We start from the raw sequence: 19,839 nt of genomic DNA on the forward strand, positions 1-19,839 counted from the left end.
AGCACACGACCCATGCCCTTCGTCACAAACCAATGTTCCCTGTGAGAAATCATTAGAGACAGACAGGCAAGGCAGACCCAGAGATAATCGAGCGAGGCATGCATGCTCGGTAAACCTCCTGTTCATCATTTCGCGACCACTCCGTGCGGGCATGCAACAAAGTTCGCAATCACTGCGGCAGCTCGGGACACCCTTGATAGCCCAGCGACCCTAGGGGATTAATTCACGGCCCGGCTCAGAGCATGTGATAGGCTCAACGGGCGATGTAGTTAGTTCATTGGACCCACTACGGCATCCAGGCCAAGTGGGGCCGTGCGCATTGCTGAACATCGAACCGACTGAATGGACACATGGAGCTCAAATCGCACTGCAGCAGTTGGAAAGTGCGCTAAACGAAGATATCTGCAACGAAGGATATTGTTCTTTTTCTTATCTGTTTTTGTTTTCTTTGCTGGTGACGACACAAAAAGGCACGGACAGCGGGGTCCAACGGGCCTCGATTCCATTACAACATGTTGTTTCTTTCGGCGACGCGGCTGCTGGCCGCCGCCAGCGTCCTCTCGGCGGCGCTGGCCCACAACATCGGGCTCCCTGCCCACGGCCGCGAGTGCTTCTACGAGACCCTGCACAAGGAAGACAAGATGACTGTGACATTCCAGGTCGGCGACAGGGAGTTTGGCAGTGCAGGAAACCTCGACATTGACTTTTGGGTATGAGACAGCCCGGTATTTTTTTTTTCAGGAGGATGATATGGCCATCAACAAACAACGTTGTACATGAATACATACTAACAAGGCCACAACCCACAACAGATAACAAACCCCGAAGGTCAGTACGAGACGTTTGCCAAGTCCATCTCCAACGGCGACTACAGCTTCACGGCCCACATGGACGGTCAGTACACGTACTGCTACGGCAACGAGCACTGGGGCGCCACGAGCAAGGAGGTCTCGTTCAACGTGCACGGCATCGTCTACGTCTCGGAGCACGACCAGCCCCAGGACCCGCTCGAGTCCTCGGTCCGCCAGCTGTCGGAGCTGCTGGCCCAGGTCAAGGACGAGCAGAGCTACTTCATCCTCCGCGAGCGCACCCACCGCAACACCGCTGAGAGCACAAACAGCCGCGTCAAGTGGTGGAACCTCTTCGTCATTGGCATCATCATTGGCGAGTACATCTTTCAGGTCTGGTGGCTCAGGAGGTTCTTTGAGGTGAAGAGGGTGGTTTGAGTGAAAGAAATAGACCGACGGAAGTGAGCTGGGGTGACTTTGTGTTTTGGGCGGTCACGGTTGGGAAGGGTGATCCAGGTTGGGGGTGATATCGGCATATTTAGAAACCTTTGATCATGCAAACTGTGTGGCTCTGAGGCAGAAGGTCGGAGTTTTTGCGCAATGTTCTGTGAAACGCTGTTCTATCAAGACGTCAATAGACTAACGATCTCAACACTTCCGAATGTGGATGGTGGAGAAATTCGTAACACAATCAAACTTTGGGCCCATCACAGATGAATACACTGGTGACCGTATTTTTTCTTTCAGATCAGCTAAGGACGGACGTCACAGTGTTTGAAAATATTCAAAAAGAGGAATGCAACTGGAATTTGTTATCTATGAAAAACCCATATGAACGCCAAAACCATGAACATTCGTCCACCGCTATCGAAAATCTTTACATGTGGACATTAACCAAGAAATACAGGAAACTGGAACCCGTAACGAGAAACAAATCATCCCTCGAAACCTCATTGCGTCGGATCCGTCCCCGACACGGCGGGTACATCAAACTCCTCGTCCAGGTTCTTATCCGTCGGCAGATCCACGTCCTTGATTGGGTGGATCAGCATTGGAGGCAAGCACATCCTCCCTTCTCCGCCGCGCATCTGCCCGACGTCGCCCTCGCCGGCCTTGGTGCCGTCCTCTGCAATCTCAAAGTCGGCTCCGCCATCGTTGTTCACCTTGAGCCCCAGCCAGCGCCGGTACAGATTCGGGCCGAAGCCCGAGTTGTAGAACCACGAGAGGCCGCGTGTGTTGTGCTCGCGCTGGCCAAAGATCGACGTCCGCGCGCCACCCGAAGCGCCGTTCCGCCCGCCGTTGAAGATGCGTCCCATCAGCTCCGTCGGCCAGTGTCGGTCCACGTAAACAGGGTGCGGCGCATAGACAGCCTTGTACCCGTGGTGCAGTGCGACCGTTGCTGGCCACATTTCGGGGAAGGCATGGTGCTTCCTGAGAGCAGTCTCGCGGTGCATTGTCACCAAAAGTCGACGCGACATGCGAGAGGCGGCGATGATGGCTGCGCGGCGCGGGGGCTTGCCAGCACCCTCGGTCTCGTTGTAGCCTGCGATATCCTCAGACAGCAGCCACGTAGTTCCCGCAGGGTCGAAGATAGGGTTGAGTGTGATGAGGTCGGCCTCCTCGCCCACGCCCCACTTGTACTTGTCACGCTCGTACGTAGTTGGCGGCTCAGGATCCCTCTCATCCTCCAGCCAGTCGTCCTGGTGCGTCGGCCGCCTGGGTCCCCAAACCGTCTGCTCGCCCTTTGTGGTCTCCTGGCCAGCTTTGGAGCCGCCGTTTTTGGACCCTGGGATATTCTTCCACATGTTGTCCGGACCGGTGGTGCCCATTTCGTTCTGGACTCTCGCCATCTGCTTGAAGTCCTCCCAGCTGCCATGTACCGAAGGCATGTAGAACCTAGCGTTGCGCTCCCAGAGTCCCTTTCTCGGTTGCTGCTGGGCCCATTCCTCGACCTTGCTGAAGAAATCATAGTGATGTCCAGTGTAGCGAATGTCCATCTCCCACTGCCAAAAGTAGTCATACTCCGGGTGGGAGTGGGCAAAGTATTGCATGGCCATTTGAAGGCCACGGTATGCGCCGTGAACGGGATGATCCGGACCCCGAGTCCAAAGGTCCGGAACGCCGTGGTAGATGGTCAGCATCTGCGTTTCGGACCACAACGTCACAAGGCCCCTAAACTCCTCGGGGATGCTGGCTTCAATCCTGACACGGTATGCCTCGTCGTCTGCCCAGATGGGATGAGCTACGTCGTTTCGGACCTGGACTAGCAGGTGAACATCGTACCGACCCCCCGAGGCGAGGGAGAGCTCGGTGATAATCGAACGCAGATTCATCTTGTCGTCTTCCTTGAAAAGGTACTCATCCCAACAGCGGATCACAACAGCCGTCCGTGACTGCTGCCCAGAGGTTTGCTTCGTAGCAGCCTGCGAATCGTTGCCTGATTTGGCTTCGGCCTTGATGTTGCTCTCGCCTCGTTTATCTAGCTTGGTTTCGGCGGACTTGCCAACATAAAATCCACGAGGAGGGTTAGGCCTTGGCTCAAAAGGCTTGAAACGAGCAGCATTCGCCTCGTAGCAACGTCTTTGTGCATCGGCCCAATTGACCGAACGGAAGTCAACCTGTCTAGATGATACCCACACCTCCTGTGAACCTTCGTTGTCGCCATGCTCCCCGATTCCCAGGCCTCCGTGGCGTGAGGAATAGCCAAAGCCATATGGGCCGTACCTCCCATACCTGTCAAAGCAGATATCCTCAGGCAGTGAAAGGAGGTCGTAGGATCCCATTATGTTCTCAGGGAAGCCATGCGGTCTGCCTTCAAAGTAGCGAATGGGTGGGACCTGCATGGTCCTCTCGGCGTCCAGGAAGCAGTCAACGATTTCCGATTTCTTGTCGGTGAAGACAGACTTGGGATAGTCGGTGACAAACGCCTTGGTCCTGGGGATCGGCGCATTTTGCATTTCGTCCTCTGCCTCTGGTGTAACTGGCCTGGTCTCTGCGGACGCGTTGTATGGCATCTCGTCTGCAAGTCGAGGATACTCGGGGTTGTTTTCCTTGAAGGACACGAGCTTCCGTACACCACCATAGTATCTTGTCAGGAAAGGGTATGACTCCCATGCTGGAGGAGCCTCCTTGGGCTTTGGCACATGCCCCTCGGCTATTCTCCGGTTTTCTACTTGGCTTGCTCGTACGAGAGAGCCAATGAGAATGACAATGCCGAGCATCATACCCAAACAAAGATATCGAACCACCTTGTTGGGTAGCCTGTAGAATGGTGATCGCGTGGGACGCCTCGGCATGGCTTTGAAGGAAGGTCTTTTTGGCAGCATTCGTGCGCCCGACGAGTATGAACCTGAAGAGTGCCTTGAGCCCGTCCTAGACGAGGACGAGCTTGAGTAGTCGCTGTCGATATCATCGTCATCGTCATCGTCCTCGTCCTCGGACACCGAGTCGTCTGACCTGGAGTACCTCTCTTTTGTCGGTGATGGCGTAGGGACTTGTTCGTATGTGGGAAGAGTGGCTTTCTGCGGGCTTCGCCATCGAAGCGGGCCAAACGAAAAGCCCGCCATGTCAAGAGAAGAATGCTGCAGCTGCCTATATCGAAGTCATCAGTATCTAATCTGAGTCTTGAAATGTTGAGGTGGTCGAGGGCTAAGCGCAACTGACAGCAGTGTTCAGTAAGAGCGATCCCAAATGGAGCAAAAATAAACAAATCTGCCTCTTTTTAATTTCTTGAGAAGCTCGAACTGGGATTTGGTGCTCAGAAAGTGGCAAAATTAGACGAACATATTTCAGCTTCGATGTAGCTGCAATAATAGCATGGTTCCAGTCTTTCTTCTTGTAGCATTTTGTTGCAAGGTCGGCAAGATATGGTAATCATGGATGACGGTTATTTTGCGGTAAACCACGTTGACCGGGCAACAAGACAATCGTCCAAAATACGTTCTTTACAGTGGAGAACAATTGGGTTGCTAACTTGGCTACCTCGGAGGAAGCATTCCAATTGGATCCGACCAATTGGTAGACCCACCGGCTTCAATTGGCTCGTCTCACCTTACCACATTTTATTCTTCAAGGTAATCAAGGTCCTATTCTTTTTTTAACTCCCATGGCATTACGTAGGTATCGATCTCGGTCCATCTATTTACATTTAATTCTCAAAGCCAAGTCGGTCAGTCAGCCTTTTGCCCAGGCTTGCCTACGAGCATGGTTCGATTTGATTTAAAAGACTTTTTGTGATGCTCGAGTCGAAACTCAAACTTTCACTGACCTCGAGGCGGTTACTCAAAACCCGAGCCCAAACGCATAGGTACCCAATCAGTTGTCACCAATTGATTACCTGCGGATATGCTTGTGTCGCGTGCGGTGCTGCGTTCAGGATGGGCCTCGCCTCAAGAAAGCAGCTAGCATACCGCCCTTCGTTCAGAACTTCCAATTCCAATAGCTCAACAGGCGGCATGTCGGCCATTCTCAAGGCCAAGGTTTTTAGTCCCGAGTCTGAGACGACGATAAGTGCGAAACGTTGGACCCTGGAAATTCTTGACAGACAGTCCACCAATGCAGCACCAGACCTAGGCGGCCTAGCTCTTTCTCCAAAACTTTAACGCCAAGCAGCCAAAACCGCGTCTGCTGACCCGTCGGGAACTCATAACCCCTGGTCTCTGTACCCTCGACGTGTACCATGTATACAGTATGGGACAGACCTTGTTACCATGGACACATCACCGCATCGGTGTGACTACGTAAAGATGATGTATATTGTAGGCTTTGAAGGGTGATTTGTTACTTCTCCTCACTTGCGTCGTGGGACCGCTATCGGTCGTCCAGAAGGAAATATAAATATGCGGGGGATGCTTCACCTCCCCGTGTCCACTCGTATTGGTTGTAGGTCGTTCAAACAACCCATCATATCCGTATCATGCTAGTTGCACCTCCGGCACTACCATAGCACAGTGGAGGCCATTTTCATATACCACAGTTTCTTCCCCCAGCGTTAGCTGACGCCTGAGTAGCGTCGACACTACCACGTAGCAGGTAATTAACATGCACACCGGTTTGGTCTCATCAACCTGGCCAGTTCTCTTGCACAACTGCTAATAAACAATACAGACCCTCTCTTGTCGGCAATTCTGGGCAACGGTTCAAAGGGAGTCTCAAAAGAACATTTGAATTTGTTGAACTCCTGTCATATAACCTTCACAGCAGTCACATCATGTCAGAATCCATGGTCATCGGAAGCGAGGTCGAATCCTCCGCCTCGCCAATGGCATCGCCATTCCTGACCCCGCCATACCCGTCCAACGTTGATAATGACAAGTTGGGATGCAGCATGCTTATCCGTCAGGACCCTTTCTCTATCACACTCGACGCACCGGCACTTCTCACAGTCACTCTTCTGCTCGTATTGGGCATGCACATGATTGATCATCACCTCTTTGCTTGCCTACTTGTTGGCACTCTTGCCCTCCTTCTCATCCGTAACGACTACCACAATTTCCTCAAGCTAGGCCCAGGCGGCACACCCCCAACGCTTTTTGGCTACGCAAGACTGTCATGGTATCGGCTCTTTGCCATCCGAGATCCTTTTAGCGCTCCTGTCACAAGCCTGAGCCATCTTCCTGCATGTGGAATCCTACGGGACCAGCCGCTGCCATACCGACCCGGACCCCGACCTCTGGTGGCCGGTCTTGCACCTCAAAGACAACTCGACCAGTGGGGCGCTGTTCGCTGTTGTGAGCAGCTCAAGACGGCCATTGAGCGGGCCACCGTTCAATACCCCCAGATTCTGGGCACGGCGACGTCGAGCATTGAGAAGCATGGATTCGCACTCTTTGCCAGGCATCCTATCAACGTGCACGGGAATGGCGAGGTTGCACATGTCCACAGCTCAGACAAGTCGCTGCACTTGAACCTTCATCCCGATGATATCAAAGAGATTCTACAACGAGGGTGGGGACAACGACACCCGCTGGCCTTTAAAGGCATTCGAGGCTGGGTCGAGTCACCTGTGCCCAGTACTTTTGTCATGATAGTAAGCCATACGTTCATTTCCTCGAGTAGATTGGCTGATTGCGATAGAGACCCCTGGCTTATCAAGCTGCTAACAATCGTCATAAAGTACGCACCTCGAGGTACAATTCCATAGTCTCCGAGCTCCTTCCACACGGAGCCCGCATTTCATATTGTCGTGGAGGAAACTAACCAAGCCCTCACAGATGAAACGGACCTGCGTATCGTATGCAAGATTGTTGAAGCTGCTATCTGGTACACAGCCGCAGAGAGGATCAACCTAGAGCTTCCATGTGATTCCTAAACAACCGAACTCCCGCCCAGGCATTGGCCAACCAGTGGCCAGAGGCGGTGCCGTACTGGGAGTAAAGCAGTTGCCTTATAAAACTCGAATCCAACGAGACGAATGAATTGACCCGTCCCCGAACAAGGAATATCTAAAGCTACTGCATTTGACAAGCTGTATTAGCACTGTTTAAATTGTTGAAATGCCACATCTTTATACTATCATTCATACTGACTTTGAAAATCAGCAAGACAAAACCGTCGAGGTCTACGCCATTTTCAATTTCTCAACCCCTTAAACACCATGGCACTCAATATGGAACGCTGCATCTAGTTATTGCTGTTGCCAGTCAAGGCCATCTAACTTTTCCCGTCACAACCCTAAGAACAAACGAAGGGTAGCTTTGCGATTATGAGCAAGAAGGTTTGGCAGTTACGGTGAAAAAGAAAACAAGAAAAAAGAAAAAAAGAAAAAACAAGGAAAAAAACCAAGTAAATAAAAAAAGTGAGATCAAACGGACGTTGAAGTTTATGAAAACTTAAATCCAATTTACAAAGAAACCATTTGACTATCAAAGTTTCAACCAGCCTTGTCACCGTCCTCAAAAAAAAAAAAAAAAAAAAAAAAAAAAAGGATGCGGTCTGTTGAAAGGCGAGGCGTAAACTGCCAGTAGTAAATAGTATGCCGACAATCTTTAGCCGTATTAGATTCCAGTTTAGTTACGCACTGTGGCCCACTTGCACGCTGCAGCAGAGCATTCCCGACGCGCCAAGTAAAGGTGCTCCTTGACGTCCCAATAATAAAAAACATCTAAAAAAAGCATGTCTTCAATTGCCCAATCCATCGGACACTAGCACCGCAGGAGTTCAATTCCCCTGAATCAGAACCGGACCGGCCTTTTCTCATATCATTGAGGCTCGAATCAACACTCTTTTTCACCGCCCACCCTCAAACTTGCAAAGAAAGCAAACCGCAGCTTCAAGGAAACCCCTCAACGACTGCCCGCAAACCCGTAATGGCCGAGCTGCAGCAGCATGAAGACCAGCCGCAGGAGCCGGTGGCTGAGTTCTGGTCCTTCCCCACCGACCCGGCTGAGTTCGACAACGACGAGCGCATCTCCTTTTCGCGGCTAGAAAACAAGTACATCGCGGTGCAGGAGGACGGAGCCGAGTACGAATGGGACGGCGGCCTGAAGCGCTGGATCCCCATCGTTGACGATGCGCTGATCGAGTCGCACCAGGCAGCATACGGTGGTGCGGCGGCGGCAGAAGAAGACGAGGTGTCGGCGACGACTGCAGCTGACAGGAGGAAAAAGAAGCGAAAGGCCGGGGCCGACGACGACGGCGGCGGCAAGACGAAGCGACCGCGGCAGAACACCGCCGTTTACGTCACGGGTCTGCCGCTCGACGTGACGGTGGAGGAGATCGCGGAGCTATTCTCCCGCAAGTGCGGCGTCATCGCCGAGAACATTGACGACAGCAGCCCGCGCATCAAGCTGTACACAGACGGCGGCGGGAACTTCAAGGGCGACGCCCTCGTCGTCTTCTTCAAACCGCAGTCGGTGGACATGGCCATCATGCTGCTCGACGACACCGACTTTAGGATCACGCCGTCGGGTCTCTCGAGCGGGAGGATAAGGGTCCAGGCGGCCGATACGAGCTACAAGAGGAACAATTACGATCAGGAGGCAGCAGGGGAAGGTGGTGCGGACGGAGCAGGTGGTAATGTCAACAACGGCAAGGGGTCCGCGGCACCGGCGGCGGAGAATGGCAATGGCAGCCACACGCGTAATACGGCCGACAAGGCCAAGGTGATCAAGAAAGCGCAGAAAATGAGTGCGAAACTGGCAGACTGGGACGACGACGATCCTTATCCGCACCTCGCGGCTGCAGTGGGAGCAGGGTCGGGGGCAAACGGACCGACCAACAAAAAGGCAGAACGGACTGTGATACTCAGGCACATGTTTACGCTCAAGGAGCTAGACGAGGACCCAGCGGCGCTGCTAGAGATAAAAGAGGACATCAGGGACGAGTGCGAAAAGCTGGGCGAGGTCACCAACGTCGTGCTCTTCGACCTGGAAGAGGACGGCATCGTCAGCGTCAGGTTCCGGACCCCCGATGCGGCCGAGGCGTGCATCAAGCTCATGCATGGCCGGAGCTTTGACGGGAGGACGGTCCAGGCCTCTCTGGCGACCGGGAAGGAGAAGTACAGGAGGTCCAAAGACAAGGATGACGGCTTAGATGAGGAGGATGCCTAAGTACGGGCATTACTTGTCGGCGATTCTGACCCTTGGAGAAGAAAAAAAATTTCGATGATGATATTTGGGACGCCATCGATGTTTTTTTCTTTTTTTTCTTTTTTTCTAGTAGATTCAAACTTTATACCCCGCCATTTCACAAATGGCAGCATCATGGTCTTCTAAAGGACATGATATCTAAGCCCCTGTATTTTCGTTTATTTTTCATTCAGCTGTAACAACTACCCAGCCAAGTTTAAAAGGCCCATTGCCGGGGGAAAAAAAAAGAGAAAACTTTTCTTTATCTAGCATCCCATCATCTCTTCTTGTCCAAAACCTCCTTCCTCACCCCCTCCACAAAGGCCTCGATGGCCTCTCCACCACCCAGCGGCACGCTCCCGCCGCGCACTAGCCCGCCGTTCTCGACCTTGACGCCCAGTGCCTCGGCGATGGTGGGCAGGCCGCCGTCGCGCAGGGCCATGGAGAGGCTGGCCAGGCTCTGGTGGAACTGCGGGCTGCGGAGGACCTGCTTGAGCAGCGCCTTCTTCTCGGGCAGGCTCAGGCTCGCCTTGGCGGCTGCGGCGGCGGGAGGGTTGGCCTCGCCGTCGAATTCGTCGTCGGCGGCCATGGCGACGATGGTCGCCGGGAGCAGGTCGAGGAGGTTGTCGATGTACGTTTCGTCGGCGGCGTCGATGACGGGGATCGTGGTCGGCGTGTCGAGGAGGTCGCTCAGCAGCGGGTACACTTTGCCCTGGGCTTGGGATTGCTGCTGCTGGTTCCCGCCGCCCGAGGAGCCGGCGAGGGAGTCCAGGAGGTTTTGGACGATCGTGGCTGCATCCGTGGCCCCTCCGCCTCTGTCAAGGGTTACTGGTTGTCAGCCTTGTATGTATTGATAACATGCCGGGGTTATAGGAAGAACCAAAGCAGTCATGTGATGAGACTTATTGGGACGCATGCAAGAAATGATTAGAATCCTCGTTCTAGTGACGCCGTACACCATTCTAGAAGTACACGGACACAAAGGTTGTATCCCTCTGCAATGCTTTATTCCTTCTGTTTATTTCGCTGTTGAGTTTTCCCCCCCTGAGACAGCATGCAGACCCACAGAACGCCGGCACTCGCCAGTGCCTCTCCACGAAAAATGGCCTGCTTGCCTCTTAGGGAAGCCACACATTCACGCATGCCAGATTGTTTGTGAACAAGAGAAATAAATATACCTACGCTCTAGCACCGTCAGCCCCGCCCTCCCGGGCATCCTCGCCCTCTCGCCTGATATCGCCACCGGTAGCGTCGGGACCGGCGCCACCGCTGACGCTCTGGTGGCGCTGGCCCGAGCGGCCATGGCCATCGGCGTCTTCCATGGTCTCGTCATCGTCGTCGTCATCGTCGCGGCGGTTGCTGCTGCGAGCCTCGGCGAGCTCGTGCTGGACGTCGACCTCCTCGCCGGACAGGAGCTGGTCCACAAGGTCCACGATCTTCCTGTCCCGAGGGCTGAACCAGGCCGGGTCACCGCTAGTGCTCTGAGGCTTGGACTGCATCCAGAACAGGTGCCGCGTGGACGATGAAAGGAACTTGAGCACGAGGATGCGGCCGTTGGTCTTGCCAGATGGTTGGTCTTCGGGCTGGTAGGGGACGAAGCGTCCATCGCCGGGGACCATAACCAGGGACAGCGGCGGCTCGTCGTCGATCGGTTGGTTGCGCGGCCGCCAGCAAAAGTTGATCAGACCTGCGCGTCAAGAAAGTAACCCGTTATGGTTAGTTAGCTCGGCCGGTAAGGAGAGAATGGGTGGATGCGCAGCCCGGGGTGGTTTCGACGTGTTTGGTGGTGTCCGTACCATCGTCACTATAGAGGTAGATGTAACCTGGTTCCGGCAAGCACTTGACCTTTGCAGGTTTGCTATCGGTCTACAAAGTTCATGGAATGATTAGCTTGATGTTCGAGTCTGGTCGAAGCGAGGTGAGTGGGGCAATATGCTGACGTCGAGTTCACACCGTCCGGCCTTGAATGTGATGAGAGGGTTGATGGACATGGTGCCGTATGTTGTTGGTGCAGTCGGCGGACTGCTAGAGGGGTTCGAATAATGGGCAGAAGTTTACTTCTGTGTGTATTAGTATCGCCGTGCACAAGTGTCTGTATTTTGATGTCAATTTGTTGCCGATCCGGGCGGTTTAACGAAATGGTTGGAGATGGAAGTTAGTCTCCAGGCACTCAATGGGCGATGCGCCGCAGCTTGAACCTCTCTGCTCCAGCTTCAGGCGGCCGTTGACGTTGACCGTACCGGGGACTAAGCAAGCTGGTGTGGGGCTCCAATGTGAGGCAACCTCCCACATAGCAAGTATCTTTGCAGCTGTTTTACCATGAGAGGTACATACGGTACTTCCGAATCAGCCCACCTACCCGCCCACCAACACGGGGCTTCTCTGGCCGGTATCGAAAATAACTGCTGCGCCACTCACAAGACTACCCCACTCCTGGATGCACGGCCACACAGGGCTTCGAATTGCGTGCGCCTCCCACAATTGGAGTTTTGCTGAGTGGAAATTATTGACTATCAAACCCGCGACTGCGATATTCAATCCCTCCCAACCCCGACAACGACGACGACACCCACGTTCCTTTTCAGCATCGGAACTGAAAACAAACGCCCAAAAATGTCGACGAAGACGGAGCCCACCCAGAAGCAGTTCGGCAAGGGGAGCCGGACGGTCCCTCACCACTCCCAGAAGGCTTCCAAGTGGTACCCTGCGACCGACGACAATGGCCCCAAGGCGGTGAGTCTCGACCTGCGATGCTCCCCTCGGTTGCCGAAGACGAATCTGTGTGAAGTGTGAAGGTTCTGGACTGCTGGCGGTTGGCGAGCGTTCTCGTGCGTGTGTCTGTTGGATAAACCCCAGTGCAGGATGGGACCAATGCACTACCGCAGCATTTAATTTACTCTGAGGGCCCTTTGGAACATGCTTAGAGTGGAGGAGACCGACCGCCAGGCGTCAAGAGGACAGATCAGATGGAGGCCGCAGTCCAGATACTGGAACATTTCGATTCGCACAATTCTGACTTGGCGACGATGGCGGGGGCTACACATACACAACAAGTTGGGATCCGGCGCAGATGGCTGACATTTTTCTTCGATACGTACAGGTCCGCAAGGCCGTCCGCCCCTGGAACCCCCGAAAGTCCCTCGAGCCCGGTACCGTCCTGATCCTGCTGGCCGGTCGTTTCCGCGGCAAGCGCGTCGTGCTCCTCAAGAACCTCGACCAGGGTGTTCTCCTGGTCACTGGCCCCTTCAAGATCAACGGCGTTCCCCTCAGGAGGGTCAACGCCAGGTACGTGATCGCCACGTCACAGAAGGTTGATCTGTCGGGTGTCGATACCGGCAAGATCGACGAGGTTGCCGCGCCAAACTACTTCACCGCTGAGAAGGCCAAGGAGAAGGCTGGCGAGGAGGCTTTCTTCAAGCAGGGAGAGAAGCCCGAGGTACGTTTATTTTGGTTATAACAACATCTAGCCACGGGCTCGGGGCTATACTGGTGACAAGGCTGGTGACTAATACGCAATTTTCCAATCTACAGAAGAAGCAGGTCAACAGCACCCGGGCAGCGGACCAGAAGGCAATTGACAAAGCTCTGATTGCCAACATCAAGAAGGTCGAGTTCTTGGCCTCGTACCTCGCCACCTCCTTCAGCCTGCGCAAGGGCGACAAGCCCCACGAGATGAAGTGGTAGAAAGAGCGGGTTCATGGTTAGGAAGTTTACGGGATACCTTTGGGAAAAGGGGTCGGGCGCAGTCTTTTGTGTTTTCTCTCTCTTGCAGTGGCTGATGGGTTGGTATGGCTTGGTTTGGCCAATTGCATCCGGACATTGAAAGGGTTCTCTGGCGTCTGTAATTGAGGTTTCTGAAACAATTTCACCGCGGAAGCAAACAAAAAAAAAACAACACAACACAACACCACAACAGCCGCATCCTGAAGAAGAACCTAAAAAAGAAAGGGAGGGTTTGTGCTCTTCCGGATGAGGGCTTTATCGGTCGGGTTAAAAATAAGGGAGCATTCTGGTCTTTTTGTTTCATACGGTTCCTTTATGTCCTCTCCGGAAGTTAGAGCATTTTCTTCTTCTTTCTTTGTTTGTTTTTTAACTCAGATCACCCAGACTACGAGAACAAGACCAAACCTGGCTTTACGCCAGTGAACATGTGATGAACTCCAGTTGTTTATGTCTGTTGCTTACTATTCTTCACAGGTGATGACGCAAGTGTGGTTGACAAAGTGAACTCTGTCTGCGTTTGTTTGTTTTGTGGTGCTTTTTATTTTGTATGATTCTTGAATATGTAGCGCCCCTCCCTTTTATGAGTCGGATTGCCAACAGACACATATTTTATCATTTGAGGACCCAAAATTCCCTCTGTTTTGTAATCTATACCTGTAGGAAGCTTACACCCTAAACGTCCCTGTCGACCCAAGACTGCACCATACCCTCCAGGCTGGGCTCGTACTCCTTGCACTCGACCTTGCCGGTGGCCTCGTCGAGGAAGGTGTTGGCCTGGACAAAGACCTTGCGCGGCTGCTTGTGCTCCAGCACGACGTCACGGACCTTTGTGCCCCAGTACTCGAGTCCGACGTTGGTCATGTCGCTGAAGAACTTTGTTCCGGTCTCGACGTCGGCCGTAGACTTGTAGATGTGGATCTTTTGCAAAAAGTCGCCGACGGCCTTGCGGCCCGTGGTCAGGATCTTTTCGCGGTCCAGGCGGATGACCAGGTCCTTGAGCGCCCCGGTCTCCGGGTCCTTGATCTCCTCCAGCTTGCAGAAGCCGTCGCCGGCGTCGAGGAAGCACCGGAGGATGGCGAAGCGGGCCTGGCAATGCGGCTGACCCCACTTCTGGCTCTTGGGGTCCCAGAACTCGACCGAGACGAGACCCATGCGGGCCATCTGCAGGTACGAGGCGTAGAGGACGTCGCTGGCCTCGCCGGCCATGTCAACGGAGCCGTCGCCGAAGCCAAAGATCTTGAGCACGGGAAACTCGCAGCCCAGGTACATGGCGACCAGCTCGGCGCGGCACTCTTCGTAGGCGCCGGCGAGCCCGCCAAATACCGACGACCACGTCTGGCCCGGCTTGTACCAGCTCGTCACGGGCTTGTTGGTGATGGGGCTCAGGGGCGGGTTCTTGACGTCAAAGTTGTACTCGCCCGGCGCCGTCTCCTGCAGCAGCTTGCCGCAGCCGTGACCAGTGAGCTCGTGCAGGCCGACCTGGACTTCGAAGGAGGCGTCGCGGTACTTTTGGTACAGAGCGAGGTCCTCGTCCGCGATGAAGGGTATCTTTTCGTTGGGTGCCTTGGCAGACATGACGTTCCCGAGACTGACGTTCTTGAAACCTTCGGACTGGCGAATGTCGTCGTAGTTTGGAATGTTGATTCTGTGATCGATCCTGTTAGCCTTCTGTCTATGATGCCTGGCCTTCAAGGAACGATTTTTAATCTCTTGTCTTTTAGGTCCATGGACTCACCCCGCCGGGATACCAGATCCGCAAAACGTCAACACCTCGAGAGACGTGAAGTCAGGGGAGAGGAACTTGTCCTTCTCAAAGTCCTTGCTCCAGGGCAGAATGGGGATAAGACTCGGGGCAGCGTCGACCAGCGCACCGAACGCCCGCGTCCGCTCCATGTTTACCATGGCGGCAAAGCCCTCCCACTCTCCTCGAACGCCGTGAGGATCTCTATATGTCTCGATAAATCCAATGTTACATTCGACCATAGGACCTTTGTCATGAATCCAATGGCGTTGGCTGTCCTTGAAAGATAACAGCGAACCCTCCTCAAATGATTTGGCGTAAGCCTCGTGCATCTTCCTCTGTGTCTCGTTCTCGGCGTTCTCAGCGGCTTTACGCGAGTACTCGGTTATTTTGGCCATCTCGGCCGCATAGTCGCCGTACACAAGCTTGATAGTCTTGTCGGCCAACGGGCCGGACTGGACCTTAAACTCGGTCTCCTTGCCGATGTCACCACCTGCTGCGGGCACCTGGGTGACGGCCGAGGCGATGAGGATCTCAAAAACGTTGCCGTCCTTGGACTTGCGCACGCGATTGTTCTCAGGCAGCAGCCCCTTTTCCTCGGAGAACTTGGAAATGGCAGCAATCTCTTCCTTGGTGATGTGGGGTGAGTCCGGGTAGTATGTGGTCATGTGACCATCATCAGGGAAGCCAAGGTGCATCAAGCCCGGCTTATCGGCCGAGAAGATGGCACCGGCCGTAGCCTTGAAGTGGCGCTCGGCATCGGGCGAGGTGGCGGCCAGGGCGGCCACGTCAGCCTCAGAGCAGCGGGGGAGGAACTTGGAGTCGCCAAACGACTTGTAGTTGCCGCTGTTGCCGAGGAACTGAGATGCATACTCGAGGAACTGCGTGACGGACTCGTCGGACACGGAAGCCTTCTTGGCCAACGCCTTCCAATCACCGTCGCAGCTCTTATGGAGAGAGATTATGAAGTCATATATGTGCTCCGACTCGGGAGAGACCTGCCTCAGCACGATGCGGTTGCCGGCAAAGGAGGCTCTGGGAAGTGGGCGTCAGTTTTGATGCTTATTTATTTGCACATGACCGGTTTCGGTGGTGTTTGAGTGGTGTTTATGCGAGCGGCGGGGTAAGCGATTGGAAAAAAAAAAAACATAGATAAGTAATGTACCCGGCTATTAAAGAAAACACACTTACTTGCTAATGTAGTGTGCATAACGTTTCTGCTTATCAGTTAGAGCATCGAAATGCTTGGCAATCTCCAGGCGCACGACGCTGGGTGGAGAGTCGGCCAGGTAGCCTTTGAGCTCTTGTGTGGAGAGGCTCATGGTGGTGGTGAAGTGGCGTGTTGCTTGAGTTTGGAGGAGAGAGTAACGTCTTGGGCAGTATAGTTTTGCCCTCGAGTTTCTGAAAAGGTAATGATGTTTTTGACTAGAGTGTCCCAGTGCACGAGTCTGGTGGGGTTTGTTTGCCGTCACTGGTGAAGTTGTTGCTCTTGCTGATGTCAAAACAAGGTTGTTCCGCCAGAGCCTGAGGCTAGGTCGTAGCTGCAGATTTAGGGGACGCATCTAGGGCGTTGGTTGGAGGGATGAGGCTCCCACTCTCAGCACGGTAAGCTCAGATGGAGGTGAGGGGATGTGCCCCAATCATGGGCCTCGAAGCGTCCAGTCTGAGGTGGTTTTGGACCCCGTTCAGATGCAGCGCCGTGTAACGCCAAGTGTGACTCTCTGACTCTCTGGAAGTAGTATATCGATGTGGGATATTCTGATTACGTAGAACCTAATCTTACAATACACGGACGAAACTGGAGGGGGGAAAATGATGGAGGCAGATAGTTGGGCTAATGTACAAAGCATTAATAGAGTGATGGTAAAATTGGATCAAAGTCTTGCAAGTGTAGGTACAGCTAGCTAGTTAATGAGTTGTAGGTTCTCAGTTGAAAAATTCTCGGTAACAAAAGGGTTAGGGTATAATTTCTTCCTCTTCGTTGCCTTGCTTGCTCTGTCCTTTGGCTATCTGTTTGAACCAAAGTCAATTAATTGGTAAAACATGACCAGTTTACCTAGTTGGCTAGATTCAATAACTCAATAGTCTGCCAAGTCTGTTTTCATTTCTTCAAACGAACCACGGACAACAAAAGTGATCATCGGATTTTTTTCACCACTTGACAGCCCCGTTAGCCTTTCAACCGCTGACAATCCCATTTTACGGAGTACCCCGGGTGGTGGGGAAGAGAAGAGCCCGACGGGTTTTCATTGGCATGCAGCGCCAAAAATTCAAATATTGCCGAAAGCCAACCGGAGTTGAATCCCGGTTCAATCGGAGGCAGTGCCGAGATGGTCGGCAGGCTGAAGCTGTAAAAAGGGGCCACGTCAAACACAAAACAAGGCAGTTTGCCTTTTTTCGGATCTGGGTGCAGGCTGGCGGCCACTCGAGCAAAAAAAAAAAAAAAAATGTCCAGAACATAAAGAGAAACGTCAAAACAAAGAAATGCATCAATACATCATTCATTTCCACTTCCGAGGATCCACCGCAGATGTGAAGCACCGCGTGATGTGTGACGTGGTTTCTAGTTATGCGGTAAAGAAGCACACCGGCTGCAGCCCTGCATTTCAGCACCCATCTACATAATACCATCTATATTTTTTTTCGAGGTGTGGTGTAAAGAAATCACGCTTCTCAGCAGCCCTCCGCATTGGGATGTCTACGTGGTAATTCATGTATTCCCCGCACGGAATGTAATAGGTTACATTGGTGAGGCTATCTTACAGCTTGCAGCTTGCAGCAACGCAGCTGAGCTGTTGATGTTCGGCATGCTGTATCTTCGGGGCGCAACTTTGGCAAAACAAAATAGGCTTCATAGCGTCATGTGATATTGATAAGTGACGTACGTGTGTGGTATACTTTATTGTCAATGATGGTCATCAAAATCAATGGCATCATTATATTTTGCCTAAAAGGCATGGAGGTGAAAGGTTCAACTGAACTGTAGAATTTCATACATGCCGGACCAAGTCTGCTGCTGTGTTTCCATGCAGGTAACCTTTTGTTTGGTCCTTGACAAAATTCCCACCTTGGTTAGTGTGTTCCCGAATCTTTGGAAACTGGGACCAGCACTGAGGAGATGGACAGGGACGAGGGATGTTCTCTCACTACCTGATTAATTTTTTTTTTTTTCAAACCTGTGTTGAGGAAGTGGCTAGGGTGCAAAAAGATTTCGAATACGATTCAATACATGATCTGCACCGTTGGACCGAAGACATCTACTTTGACTTTTTACGGAGATCTTTCATCTTGAACTGAAATAGCTGATCTCCAAGGATCGGACGCGGTCAAATTCCCGCCCAGGCCTTCCGATGCCGGGCTTTCGTCTCATTTTGCGTACTAACTAATAATACCTAATCAAACAGCCCGCCTAGAGTGATGGTCGAAGCGATGGAAACTTCTCCAATTACCAAGAGGAAGGTACCCCCAATTCTTTCTGCTGTACGCCCCCCACAGCCTCAGGAGAAGCTTACCAGGATTACCCCTCCAATTCTGGGGGTAGACCACTGGGAACTCGGGGGCATCTGACCGCTTTTGGGTTTTCTCTTTTCCGTTGCTCGCTACGGAGTACTCGACTTGTTTTTGCTTTTTGCCTTTGATTTTGCTCTCTTCCACGGTCGGGAAAACAAAGATGCAGCTATACGGAGTGCGTTGTACGGAGTGCGTTGTAAAAAGTGCATAGTACAATCAGCTCTGTATCGGGAATTTGGCGCCCAAATTCTGTGCGTTCAACCTTGGCATCATCTGGCTTTTCGGTAGTCACATCACAACTTTGACCAAAAAAAAAAACACCCCTTTGTTGCAGCACCCCATATCTCTTGTCGGGTGCCGTCGAACCGTACTGATGGGTCTGCTCCCCGATCCTGACCCCAACATTGGTTTTTTGATGCGCATATTGTACTTGTGCTCCCTGCCGCCCCTGTAGTGCACGGTGAGTGGGCTGGCTACCTATACCCTCGAAGCTGAGACTCAGGTCATGGTCATGGGAACTCAATGTCTAATTTTATTATTGATGGGCGCGACTCAAAGGAGAGTGAAGTGAAGAGACGTCTGGCTACAGTATTGGCAAGCATGAAAAATAAGAAGTTATAGACAGTGCTAGGTACAGCATCGACACAGGCACGGCACCTGGATTTTTACTACTACTGTAGGTACATAAAGAGATCTTTTCTTGTCTGACAGCCTTGGACCAATCCCCCGCGGGAACTAAACAAGTTACCCCGAAAAAGCCCCCCAAAGAACCAAGAACCAAGAACCAAGAACCAGGAACACGCGGCACCCGCCATGTGTCAAACGTTGCCCAAAGTACCTCCTGTCGGGGTTTCCCCGTCTTCCAATGCGCTCATCGCTACCTCGCCGTGACGACAAGGAACAAGGCTTCAGATGTTAGTCCAATTGCAGGGGCCCGGTAAATTTTCTATTCCAATATTTTGTGCCGGTTTCTTTATCCTTTCTTAATCCTCGCCCAATCGTGACATGTCTTCTTTTAGATTTTGATTCGCTTTCCTTCCCTCCTTTTTTTCTTTTCGGTACACAGATACAGGGCGCATCACACCTCAACATAATATTTTGCAGCCATCTTGCATCCATTACATAGTAACCCACACGCCTGTTCTGACTATTGTGACCATCAGGTGACTCTCTAGGAGCCTGGTCAATCAATCTCATTGTACAATTGTCATCATAGTATTGATTGCATACTACACAAGGCATCACAGTTGATTGAGTCACTTTCAGCCACTTCACTTACAAATAATCTGACATATTTACCTCGAGTCAATTTAGAGAGGTACGCAGACACGCTCCGCCTCCTGTGCCCCCAAATTGCACTTGTTTTCCCTCCCCCTTTGCATACAAAACTTCCCTGATACACAATTGGCGCGCAACCTCACCCCCATCATACATAGTTGCTTTTCTATTTTATCCCCCCCTTTTTTTTCTCTTTCTTTCTTTTTTTTTTTTTTTTTTTTTTTTTTTTTTA

The 19,839-nt window shown here is 52.5% G+C and overlaps 7 protein-coding genes across 7 annotated transcripts; 4 read left to right on the top strand and 3 right to left on the bottom strand.

Moving 5' to 3' along the window:
- Positions 1–512: 512 nt before the first annotated feature.
- PpBr36_00227 (uncharacterized protein) lies at positions 513–1,226 on the top strand (the record flags this gene model as incomplete). The annotated part of the gene is made up of 2 exons (XM_029887420.1): positions 513–710; positions 813–1,226. The coding sequence occupies 2 exons, from the start codon at positions 513–515 to the stop codon at positions 1,224–1,226; spliced, it is 612 nt and encodes a 203-aa protein (XP_029751272.1).
- A 512-nt stretch (positions 1,227–1,738) lies between these two features.
- Positions 1,739–4,354, bottom strand: PpBr36_00228 (uncharacterized protein; the record flags this gene model as incomplete). Its single annotated transcript, XM_029887421.1, has 1 exon — positions 1,739–4,354. One exon carries the CDS (start codon positions 4,352–4,354, stop codon positions 1,739–1,741), a length of 2,616 nt encoding a protein of 871 aa, XP_029751275.1.
- Positions 4,355–5,997: 1,643 nt separating this feature from the next.
- On the top strand, positions 5,998–7,378 carry PpBr36_00229 (uncharacterized protein; the record flags this gene model as incomplete). Its single annotated transcript, XM_029887422.1, has 2 exons — positions 5,998–6,816; positions 7,328–7,378. The coding sequence occupies 2 exons, from the start codon at positions 5,998–6,000 to the stop codon at positions 7,376–7,378; spliced, it is 870 nt and encodes a 289-aa protein (XP_029751276.1).
- Positions 7,379–8,095: 717 nt separating this feature from the next.
- Positions 8,096–9,337, top strand: PpBr36_00230 (uncharacterized protein; the record flags this gene model as incomplete). The annotated part of the gene is made up of 1 exon (XM_029887423.1): positions 8,096–9,337. The coding sequence occupies one exon, from the start codon at positions 8,096–8,098 to the stop codon at positions 9,335–9,337; it is 1,242 nt and encodes a 413-aa protein (XP_029752379.1).
- A 295-nt stretch (positions 9,338–9,632) lies between these two features.
- On the bottom strand, positions 9,633–11,346 carry PpBr36_00231 (uncharacterized protein; the record flags this gene model as incomplete). Its single annotated transcript, XM_029887424.1, has 4 exons — positions 9,633–10,170; positions 10,538–11,042; positions 11,152–11,221; positions 11,296–11,346. 4 exons carry the CDS (start codon positions 11,344–11,346, stop codon positions 9,633–9,635), a joined length of 1,164 nt encoding a protein of 387 aa, XP_029752378.1.
- A 622-nt stretch (positions 11,347–11,968) lies between these two features.
- Positions 11,969–13,039, top strand: PpBr36_00232 (uncharacterized protein; the record flags this gene model as incomplete). The annotated part of the gene is made up of 3 exons (XM_029887425.1): positions 11,969–12,088; positions 12,456–12,791; positions 12,887–13,039. The coding sequence occupies 3 exons, from the start codon at positions 11,969–11,971 to the stop codon at positions 13,037–13,039; spliced, it is 609 nt and encodes a 202-aa protein (XP_029752381.1).
- Positions 13,040–13,750: 711 nt separating this feature from the next.
- PpBr36_00233 (uncharacterized protein) lies at positions 13,751–16,381 on the bottom strand (the record flags this gene model as incomplete). The annotated part of the gene is made up of 3 exons (XM_029887426.1): positions 13,751–14,723; positions 14,814–15,854; positions 16,011–16,381. The coding sequence occupies 3 exons, from the start codon at positions 16,379–16,381 to the stop codon at positions 13,751–13,753; spliced, it is 2,385 nt and encodes a 794-aa protein (XP_029752380.1).
- Between the last annotated feature and the right edge of the window lie 3,458 nt (positions 16,382–19,839).

Source organism: Pyricularia pennisetigena, chromosome 2 (genome assembly GCF_004337985.1).
Source record: "Pyricularia pennisetigena strain Br36 chromosome 2, whole genome shotgun sequence".
Lineage (NCBI taxonomy): Eukaryota > Fungi > Ascomycota > Sordariomycetes > Magnaporthales > Pyriculariaceae > Pyricularia > Pyricularia pennisetigena.